Source organism: Terrapene carolina, unplaced genomic scaffold (assembly GCF_002925995.2).
Source record: "Terrapene carolina triunguis isolate 2854851 unplaced genomic scaffold, T_m_triunguis-2.0 Scaffold85, whole genome shotgun sequence".
Lineage (NCBI taxonomy): Eukaryota > Metazoa > Chordata > Testudines > Emydidae > Terrapene > Terrapene triunguis.
The window spans coordinates 17151601-17163763 of NW_020664436.1; the positions used below are offsets into that span (position 1 = coordinate 17151601).

The 12163-nt window shown below is 37.6% G+C and overlaps 1 protein-coding gene across 1 annotated transcript in view; it reads right to left on the reverse strand.

Moving 5' to 3' along the window:
* Positions 1-12163, reverse strand: part of FMN2 (formin 2) — a 219322-nt gene that overhangs the window by 18038 nt on the left and 189121 nt on the right. The window contains exon 17 of the mRNA XM_026649606.1: positions 7674-7823. Coding sequence (XP_026505391.1) covers positions 7674-7823 — 150 coding nt within the window. The remainder of the gene's footprint in view (positions 1-7673; positions 7824-12163) is intronic.

A 12163-nucleotide genomic window follows, 5' to 3' on the forward strand; every position in this document is an offset into this window, starting at 1 on the left:
TCTTGCTCTGCTATGACAGTCGTCTCCAAACTTTTTTGATCGTGCACCCCTATCATTAAAAAATTTTTGAGCACGCACCCCCTGCCGCAGGGCTGGCTCTACCATTTTTGCCACCCCAAGCAAAAAAAAAAAAAAAGTAAAAAGGCCACCCGAAATGCTGAAGCAGCGCTGCTCCAGCGGCGCTCCTCCTGCCGCGCATCCCAAAGGATCCTCTTGCGCAACAAGAGAAAGGCCAATTGTGTAATAACCATGGTGTCCAACCATATATAGAGAAACATATCTGCACAAATACACACACACATCCAAAGTTCAAAAGGGCAACACTTTTAAAATTAAAGGAAATCCCATCCTTAAGTCACCAGATGGTGCAGAATTGCCAACTCTTGTGATTTTATTACAAATATCTTATATACATATATACACGTACATACACACACAATGTTTCTATACCTCCTGATTTATACCAGCAAATTCATGAATTTTGTCTTTAGTCAAAGTGGTCACCATTTCCCATTACTTTCAATAAGACTGAAGCAAGGCTACCTTCAGGACAGATGACCATCATTTCCTACATCAGCTAATTTTACATTGATTTTGAAATGTGGCCTTGCTAGGCAATGCTACTAATCTTCATTATCACAGGAATGACACATTGAAGACTTACTAAAGACATTTTTCACCCTCTGATTCTCCACCCACTTCCCCATTCCTTACTAAGTGAATAGTTCCATGTTCCCAGATCTCTCATTCTCAGGTCTAATTTACTGGTTCTTATTATAAGGGTTAACAAAAGATCCCTTAAATTACTTTGGGAGGACATAGCTCGTGCTAGGAGATTTAATGCCCTTCTTTGCAAGCAATAGTGGCAGATTACCAGTATGCGTCTTACTCTGCAATGCATAGATATCTAATGCCAGACATTAAATTGCTCAACGGCAAGTTTTAAATCATCCTGCTGGGGAATCTGTAGAGAGACATACCAGTCTTTCTGCAGGGGGAGATCAATGAGCTGTGGAGACATGTTGGCCAGGAATCTCCCTTTCATCTAGATATACAATGTGACACACCAAGTGCCAGCTTAACTGCTATTCTTATGGGAATGGGCAACTTTTAGAGTCAAATGAGGAGTAAATTTAGGGGGTTATAGATTATTTTTAAAATGTCAAAGATTTAGCATGGGAGTTAAAAGGTTGAATGGAGTCAGTGAAATGAAGTTCTCATACTTAGTGTGAGGTAGAAGATGTCAGAACTTTACAATAATGATGTAGATCAAGTTTATGACCTTCTCCCACCTACAGCTAAGAGTCAGTCAAAGTGCATTTCTATGAGCTGAAACCCCATTTCATAAATATGTGCCAGGGTGAGTAGACAATCAGTTTTCCCACACACACATTTAGGGGTCCCCAACTGTTCCTCTCCTTTTGTGCAAGCAGGAGCTCTTCTCCACATTCAGATAGACTCCTACAATTTTGCAAGGGGTGGGGCTCTCTGGGGCAGCAGTGATTGTCTGAAGAGACTGCAGCAGTACTCTGAGCAGAGGTAGAGAGAAATGAGCTTCTGTGCCTACTCTGCCACGCAAAAAAGGGAGGCGGGATTATTAACAACGCCTCTCCAGGTTCAGTGACAAGGCTAGCAGGTTTTAATTAGGCTCTAATGCTGCTCCAATGATACTGGCATTTTAAAATGTTGGACTTTTCCTGTTATTTACCTTTTTAAACTTAAAATAAGGTTTGAAAGCCTCCCCCTCTCTTTGCTACTGTCACGAGCCAGAGTATACATAATTTAAAAAAAAGAGAGTTTGGCTCTGTTCGTCTTGAAAGACAGATTTTGCCACCCAGACCAATAGAAGACATTCCAATAATTAACTTTGTATATAACTATACCCCACAAGGGTTTACTCATTCTGTATTTGACTGCCATCCAACTGTGTCTGCACTCTCTGGGGATTTTTCTCTGAGATTGAGGAATTTGCCCACCTCAGCCTGAAGATAAGACTCTAAGTGTGCTTCCACAGATTTCCCTCCTCCCAGTCAATCTTCAGTTCTTGGGGAGGTTCTTGCCCTACCGCTCCAGACTGTTCCAGGTTTATAGTCAGGAGGCACAGTTGTTCCTGCCTAGCCCCTCTGTCTCCCTTCTTTGGATGGTAGAGAAGGCAGCCAGTGTTCCTTTCTCTTTGATCTGGCTCAAGTGCAACTAAATCTGAAAAAAATGCATTTAATGATGGACACCTCATAACCAGGACGATCTAGAGAAACCAGAAGGAATTCAGAGAAATTTAAAAAAAAATAGGACCTTGACGAGATTGATTTAAAAGGAAAAAGTTAAATACTTAGAGCTTGACATGCTCAAGGGGGACAGGATTAAAGCTGGGTGAAATTTTTCACCAAAACTTTTTTTTGGTGAAAAATGCAGATTTGGTGACACTGAAACATTTTGCAAATTCATGTTGATTTTGCCAAATTGCTTCAGCCAAATAAAATAAAATAAATTAATTCCAAATGGAAATATTTCAAAAAAATTTATTTGAAACCGCTTTTTAAAAAAAAATCCTTTACTTTTATGTACAATTTTTTTTAAAAGATTGAAAAGTGCTTGAAGTAGTAATAAAGTGTTTCGCTTTGGGTCTAACAAAACTTTTGACCCAAAATGACTTTTTTAAACTTTTCAATTAAAAAAATATTTTCTGCTCAACTTGACTTTTTTCCCAATTTTTGAGAACTGCTAATGAACAGAAAACTATGTTATTTGCACCACTCTAGATAAAATAGCTGTCTATAAACAAAACATTTCATATCTAGATGTCTGAGAGTCTTAATCCTAAATACTGAACAGCAAATGTGTGCTCAGGACCAAGATCAGACATTTGGATTCCAAAGAGTGGATGTGCTACTTTCACCTACAACATGCTATATCCCTGAACACAGCTCTAATCCTACCCTAAGTGACCTGTCCTGCTTCCATTACACCCACTTTTCAGAATCCCATCACATGATCCACGAGGTCTGGCTGTAACATATACTGATAGACACATGCTCACAGCTCATAATATGTGAATGTAACATGTGGTCTATTAATGGCACATTACAAAAATATAGTGGAAGAAAAAAGGTGAGATCATTCAAAGTTTGTTAGTTCGTTAATTCAAAATCGAGCCAAATTCTAATGTTGGTGGGGTTGCACAGACGTAACGAGCGCTGAATTTGGAGCCAATTGTTTGCAAGCTTATGATATCCTTTCATCTCTGAAAAGATTATACCTGCCAAGATTGAATATCAAAACAAAGCCATTTTTAGTTATGAAACACAGAACAAAAGTATTTTAAAGTACAAAACACGCTTTTTTTAAAAAAAGATGTGTAAATAAAAAAAGTGGCTAAATGGGTCTTGTTTAGACTTAAAAAACAAAAAAAAAAACAAAAACAAAAAAAAATCACCCTTAGGCTGAGACCCAGCATAAGAAATTTCAGCCTAAACAGAACATTTCTGAGCATATTATAAACAACTCAGAGTGATTTAGAATGGAATGCCCATCGTACCCTTGACTAAAGTGTTGCTACCAAACACGGTGCAGTTAAGGAAATCCCAATAGCACTAATGACAGAAATATGCTTTAAGTGTAAATTTCAGGTGCATTTTTTCTTTTTATTGCTACTGTATTCAGCAGTGTCTCGTAGAATTTTCTCTGTGACTGGTATTTTCCATTTCTGCTTTATTTCATCTGACACAACTGAGTAGAAGCAGTTGAAAACTTCAGAAAAATGAATTTGTTCTTAACCTTGTGCCATTTTTCTTTGGTTTTTCTCATCTGGTAGCTGAGAAATACCAAGACTAGACACTGCTGTGTTTATCTTTTGCATATAAATGCCTGGCAAACCAATATACAAGCTGCAATCCAGACTGGAAAGTATTTAAAATAAAGAATTACTGACTGCTTTCTTTAAACATACACATTTTTGGCACATCTGTAGCATAAGGGTGCACCTTAGGGGAAAAAAACCCATTTATAAAAGGTCTTTGGGTAAGTTATTGCATTAACAATTTGACTCACATTTACAAAGATTGGATAAGGAATTTCTACAATAAGAAGCTATCACTCCTCCTTGTTTTCCCTACTGAAGACCAAGGACCTTAAAACTAGGCCAGAAATGCTGCTCACAGTGTAATCTTGTTAAACAAAGAAAATATTTTGGGGCTCAAACAAAAGAACAGGGTACAGTTCTTACAAATATGATCATTGTCAAATTGCTTTCCTTTTTGCAGCAGCCTGGCAATTATTTCCCCAACAACAGAATTATATTGCAACAGTCAAAGAAAAAAAAGGGGGGGGCCTTATCAGACCTGTCACATAAATGAATACAGACAATACCTTGCTCTTTGATTTTAGTTACAGAAAATAACTTGATTCACCAAACATAGATAGAGAGAAGCAACCACTGTGATTTCAAAACACATTGCGTGAAATTCTGGCCCTACTGAAGTTAATGAAAGTTTTGCCATTGACTTCAAGGGGGGCAGGATTTTACCATTAAAATATTAGCACGAGATACCTAGCATGCAATCTAGGCACCAATCTTTTAGGTATAAATAACATCAGTGGCATCTGAGTGTCATGTATCATCACAAAGCAAATTAGTGTATTTCAGATTTAGAGTGTTTCCACATTGAGTTAAAAGCTAAAGTATGCACTCTCAGGAAAGTATTCATTTGGTAACAATTTAAGTCATGGAACCATAGAGATGTAGAGTCCTGGGGACACTCTGTGGAAACAAAAGACCAGATCCTCAAATCCAACAGCCTTGATGTCAGTTTACACCAACTGTAGATATGTCCCTACATTTTAATTCTTACTGCAATTTAGAGGGAAAAGGGAATACTATGGAGTGTTACACTCTCAGCCACTCTAGGGCCTTGCCCAGGTTATTCTCCATTTTACTCTTCCAGTACAAAGAGGCCTTCAATTCACAACATTCCTGTCGTTAATGAGAGGAGCTGGAAATGGCCACTACAACGGGTCAAGAAAACCATTCTGTCATTTGGCTGGAGGCACCTCTAGAGAACATATTTTTACTAGGGCTAGTTAGAAAATTTCCAATGACACTGTTTGATGGGAAAAAATTAGGTTTCAGCTAAATTAGGGTTTTCACAAAAAGTATGTGCTTTCCACGGAAAATTTGACTGCTCATCAAAAATTTGGCCAAAATCAAAAATTGATAGATTCTGAAATGCCATTGTGGTGCCTCACAGGAGTTGTAATTTGGGTCACTCATTCTCTTCTATAATCTCCCACGATGCATCATGCCATGCAACAGCCATGATGCATCACCTCCCTTCTCACCAAGATGTGAGACAATGGTAATCTGACGAGGGAGTCCACCTTATGGAGGAGAATGGAAGCATGAGACACCTGAACTCTCATGAGGGACTGCAAATGAGATTTCAGAATCTCTATATTTTGATTGTCTGCCGAAATATTTCAGGTTTCTCATGTTTTGCTGAAAATGATATTTTCAACAGAAAAAGCTCACATTTCTGACCAGCTCTGTAAATTATTTCTTTTCCTCTAAGATTTTGCCTGTTGCCTCTATAGCATGTCCTGCTGGGGTCTGATTAGTTAACAGTTATATAGTTAGATGCAAATCACTATAATTAAGTAGCATTAATTATGATTAACCTTGGTACCCTGGGGATGGAAAGAGCAAGCCAGGACCTCCAAAATTCTTGATCCATGCTGACAGAACATTACAAAAAAACTTTGAGTCAGTTCAGCATGATGTTCTATTTTCTGTATTCCACATTCCTCATATCATAATGGAAAAACATTCATAAAAGTGGGTCTTTGTCTGCCTTGGATTAATTTCCCCCCTGGGAAGTCATGGACCTCTTTTTTTCAGATCATCATCTCCTCCTCCTCCACACCAACTATATATGATGCCAAATATGGAGGATAATGATTTAGGGTAGGGTAATAAGAAACACAAGCAAGTGAACACTTAATGGTCCTGTTTTCAATACAACTTCTCTTGTACCTCAAAATATGTGAAGAAACAAAGCAAACAAACATTTGTATGACTAGTAGAGAATCCAAAAAGTGTTTTCAACATTTTGTTGTTGTTTTTTTTAATACTAAAGGAAACAATATGTATAGTGAGAAGAGTTCTCACCATTTTAAGGAAAATAACCCAATAATCTCAAAAGGAAAAAATGTTTTTAAAAACAATTTTATAAAAAATACATGGAAACACAAGAAACACAAGATAATCTTTTGGCAGCTATATCCCAGCATGGGAAATTGCAGACAGAATGAACTTGGGCTGAAGTTAAATACTAAAGAGAGATATTTAAGTATATGAAATCATTTCAGACAAGCAGTACAATGAAGTGCACCTCCATCCAGTAAGTACCTGCACTGTGTTAATATTTGCTCCATAAACTTGCAATAGAATCAGAATCCAGTCTTTGTTTTCTTAATTGTGAAAAGGGCATTCACTCTAAAATATTTCCCCCTTTACTTAAAAATCAATAATTTGACTTAGCTACCTGATTTTCTAGGTGCTAGGTCCCAATAGTTTCCATTGACATTAGCCACTCAGTAATCTAACTTCAGTGGGAATTATGCATGCTCAGCCCTTCTGAAAAGCAAGCCCTTTTTATTTAGGTGCCTAAATATAAGCTTACATGACAAATTTTGCTAATGTGAGTAATTTCATTAACTTCCCATGGAAGTCATTGGGATTACTTGTATGTGTAAAGTTGTGCATGTCTATAAACATTTGCTGTTTCGGGGCCTACATCTGTAAAATTTCATTTTATTTTGACATTTATTAAATCATAGCAACATTCTTATGTTCACTGAGTTACCAAAAATGATAATTATATACAGCATACAATAGACTTCGTAGCTCCTCTAATGTAAGGTGTAATCCACTTTTAAGTGCGTGTTAGAATGACTGGACAAGCTCCCGCTTATTTGACAGCCACAATCTTAACCAACATACTAGCTTGAGCTAAAGAGCCAAGATTTCCTAGCTGAGAGCTGTAACAGGCCTACATCATCTGTGAATCGGCACAAAGGGGCACCTGTTATACACACAAACCAGAGGGTTACAGAAGACACAGGCAGTTATGCCACTTTTTTTACAGTGATCATGCCTTATTTCTATCATGGTGCAAGAAAGCTAAAAAAAGTAGAGTTTGGGTATTTTGTTTGTTTTGGTTCTCTTTGTGGGATGACCTTGCTAGATTTTTGTCTCCCCCTGCCATAATAGGTCAAATATTTTAGGATATCATCTCTGGATACCGGGCCCTGTCTATGACACACTATAACATATGAAGGAAAAACCTCTCAATGACTTTCAGGACTTAAGCGAACAACATTTCATTGTCTGGATTAATAGTGATGTATCAATTACATGCTCTAATGCATCATTCATGGTCATGTGGAAAAAGACAGAAAAAATTTAGCGCAAACTGAAATTTTTACTCATTAGTAGACTTCATGACTGTTAGGATGCATTTATAAAAAAACCCATTTCAATCAAAATTTGTATCAGAAGCTATTTGAAAGACTTAGATGTATTTTTATGCCCACGTTGATTTTTTCCCCTGAGATATTGCTCCTAATAATACTCTTTTAGACAGAATATTAACAGTCATTGTAAAAATGAAGACACCTACTTTTCTTGCAAAATAAGTTTGTTTTCCTTCTTCCAGAGGTCTTTGAAGTCAGAACTGAATTCATGCCAAATACTGAAGAAAGCATGAGGTGACACTTCCTTCTCTCCCATTTTTGGTTTCATACAGAAATAGGCTGCAGTTTCCAAAAAGCTGCCAAAGACAACAAAACCACCAAGTATTTTATTATCTATTAATATAGAATTTTCCTTCTGCATCCAAAACCTGGCATAATACACAATTGCTATTGGTAATAGGAGTGAAATATAGAGATGATCTAGCTCTGATGTTTTCCTGTACATATTCTGTTATAATATATTTCCTCAGCAAGGGTTGGAGTTTGATATTTAATCTCACACACGGTTTTTAACAAAAGCATTGTCCATTCTAAAGCCAAGAATGAATGTACTCTCTTCAGAGCCCAGCAAAGCCAGACCTCAACTCCTTTCCTCGCATTGCATTTTTATTATATTTGAAACCATTTTCAAAACAGAGCTGAAATCTAAAGCAGTTCTAAACACAGTCTTTCACTATGACACAATACAATAGACAATCTAGGTGGAACAGTCCATAGAAAGGTGGTGTTAAAACAATTATTTTCTACCCTAGACAATAGTAAAACTGGTAGCAACAGTCATGCTAGAAAATACTTATCAATCATGATTCTGACATAACTGTGTTTGACACCCATTTCTGAACATAGATATTGCTAGCGTAGATTACAAAGTAGCGTATGTAGAGCTGAAGTGCAAGCAGGAATTGCTCGTGAAAGATACAGAAGGCTACATACCAAGATTTAGCACAATGGCTGTGATTTCAATGAAATTTGAAAACCCCCATAATTAGAGCTTCTCTCCCTTAGTTCCAAATTTTAAAAAATGGTCCCAGGTGAAAAAAAAAATTATGAATTTCAATTCAAAAGGATAAAGTTATATCAAGGAATAGGTGTATAATGATTTTATTGAAATCTCATCCAATTTTATTTGTAATTAAAATGCCAACATGTTCAAAATTCAAAATATTCTTCATACACTTATTACATCAAAATATGAGAATTTAAATTTTCACTTGTTTCTATGAAAAAAAATGGCCAGTTTGTGAAAAAAATAACAAAATGGCTCAGAATATAATTAAGAATTTTTTTTTTTTATTTTTGTGTTACACTATTTGTGTAACACTTCCAAAGCCTGCTGGTTTGGGGTGCAGGAGAATGGGATAAGACGACAGTAGAGCAATGGACACTAAAAAAAGAGAGATGAGACAGACAGGGAACCACATTGGTGTCCCACGTCGTAATTCAGATTACTACTATTCAGCCACCCATGCAATAACATTTTATGAACCTTACATAGTGAGATCATATTAGTCACAGAATGAAATCTTGGCCCCATTGAAAACAAAGGAAATTTTGGCATTGACTTCAATGTGGTTAGGATTTCACCAATTGAACCAACTGACTGATTACCTTAATAATAGTTACAGCAAGAGTGCTATGACAGTTGTTAGTGCACATGCCATCCAGCTAATCAAAAGCATATGCAGAGTGACGGGCAATACAGGATGGCTTGGGAATCTTCAGGCACCTTTTGAGTCAGTGGCCATTTTTGAGTAAGCTACTTAAAGACCATTCTGTGTTTGCAAAACACAGAAAAATCAGAAGTTCAAAGAAAGAAGAGGCTCTGTTCTGACAAACACCTAGGCAAAGAGGCTCCAACAAATGACACAGGGATATCAGACCCAATTATAGCATGAAACAAGGGAACCCTAGTAGCGAAAGGACTGATCTGCAAAAAACATTATCATGCTGACTAGAAGATGAACATCACAAGAGAATGAAAAAACAGTCATCTCAAGTAATATGTTTAAATTTGAGGTAACGAGCTACAATGCCTCTAACATGAAACTATCTCATCAAACAGGGAGCCAAGCCAGAATGAAATTCCAACAAATATGTGTTTGAGTTTGATAAATGGTACTAACATTTACAGAAGACATGAAGGCTTTCATTAACAATCCATGGGATCAAAGGGAGTTAGTGAGGCTTTTCCTCTGATCATTGCTAATCTTGCTGGGAACCACCAGTATAGCCAATTCAGCCATATTTCTAGGTTTAACTCTGGCTAATGGCATTCCTTCTTCCAGTCAGTTACAGCAAAATGCAAGTCCCCAGCCAGATTGATCACCTCCCATGGCAACCAATTTGAGGGAAGGGGAAATTAAGCTGCTTGTAAAATGTGAAAGACCAGAAGCTTGGCAGACTGTCAGTTAATGTGCCATTTTTCTAACACCTGTTCGTGCAAATGCAGAAGACACAACCTGCGACACAGTTGGGCCTAAAAGCAGGAAGCCTCAGGAATCTAGCTAGTTATCCTGGTAGCACAGGTGAAACAAATCCAAAGTAATCATTTCAACTTCTTCAGTCAGAGGTATTTTGATGTTCTCCTTATTGTATCTTGAAAGAGAAGGTGGTAGGATTCTGATATGAAAAGCAAAAGATCAAGATAAAGCAAGGGAGAAGTGACCCTAGATCCCCAGAAATTTGGGAAGGAGTAACTTGTTTACATTAGCATGCTCTGTGAATATCAGATTTTGAAATCCATAATATTACATATGTTAAAATAGAGAGACCTCAAAGCTGACTCTGGAAGGGACATTCAGTTTATGTCTCAATTACAAAAAGGGATTTAGACAAAGCCGCAAATAAACCCATGAGGTTAGGAGTGGATATTGCCATTTCAGACCACATTACTGAGCCACACAACAGATACCTTCTACATTGCATTTCAGCAGGGCAACTCATCCAAGTGCTTTGTTGGTCCTTTAACAAACCCTGAAGCAAAACACATTCCTGTAGTGCTTATAGCTACATGTGCAGCATGTGTATGGTAGTCAGAGTAGGGGATTGGGACTCAAGACCCCTGGGTTCCATTTCCAAATCTGTTTCAGTAACATATGACCTTGTGAAAGTCACATAAGCTCCCTGTGCCTCACCTACCTTATCTGTGAAATGGGTATACTTACTACTCCAAAGAGTTGTTGTGAAACTTGCTTAATGTTCATAAAGCACTATGAGTTCATCAGATGAAAGGTGCCTAAGTCCCCCATACTACTAAGTCATGTTTCAAAACAACACAAAATCTGTGTGTCAGAGAAGGTGGGAGAGGAGAGGGTTAGGGTTATTTTCAAGGATTAATAGAGGTACAGGAGGTCAGTGGCTTTGTTCCAGTCAGCATGACTTTTCAAGCCTGATTAAAAATAAGGCATTGATGTTCACACTGCTGCCTTATCCAGACAGGGCAAAGGCCAAATATCTGTTAAAAGGATTTTAAATAGGTTTTCATATTCCCCACACTGGCCCCAAAGAACATTTAAATATCTTTAAATCTGCTAAATCTGCGAAGGTGGTGGTTTCTGAGAAAATAAATAAGGAAGTTAGATTAGGGAAGGTGGTTAGTTTCCCTCCCTCCCTCCCTCCAATCTAGTCTCTAAAAACTTAATTGTTTCATTTCCAGGCACATTCCGAAAAACATCCTAGACCTTGCTACATGCTACTTATTTTACACCTATGCTATTGTGCATTTTTCTATAGATATTCAACTACATAAACAACTAAACCTAACAATCAGCATTATTAGAAAAACCTGACAATCACATCTTTAAACCTACTCGCTACCAGCATGTCTACCTACTGGGTCAAATCAATTAGAAATATTTTGTGAGCAAGCCATAGATTGCTTTATCATTTTGTTCTCCAGTTAACACACTACAGCAGCTCACAATGATTCAAATTCAGGCCTGCCATGTGCCATACATTGACTGGACAACTATCCATTCATCTGGCCAATTTATCAATACCAACAAAATGTGTGTGTATGGAGATCTCTCTCTTAATTTGTGGATGATATGAGAGTGCCTATTGCTGAAGGAAGAGGAATGGAGGAACAAACCAACAAATTGGCACTTTTAAGAAATGAATTAGAATTAGTGCTACTCAGCAATGAAGAAACAGCTGCAGAGTCTCCTCAGAAGGGGCTACCCAGGCTCCAGCAGCCAACAAATAAAGGTAACTGTAGGTCCAGAGACATAGTTTGAATGTCACTTGCAGTGACATTATTCCTGGCTGACCTTACTGAGAGATCTGAGAGATGGTTAACTCACACACTCTCTCTCTCTTTCTACATCCCAGTTCCAAACACACAAAACAAAACACCTGCAGGCACATCATAGCAGCAGTGATCAATCTAAACATGGATTTAAGAGCATGAAGATGATTCTAGATTGTTTAACAACAAATGAAGGATTTCATCTGCAGCTATACTTGGATGCTCCTGATACCTCAGGTTTTGGAGTCTAAATGATCAGCTGCTATTGATATGCCCTAAAGTTGCTAAGTGTAAGTAAATTTGAGTTTAATTAATTGACATTACCTCATGGGATTTTCCCCCATGGTAGTAGTTGTGAGGCTTTTGGGTTCCAGAAGCATTCCCTGATTC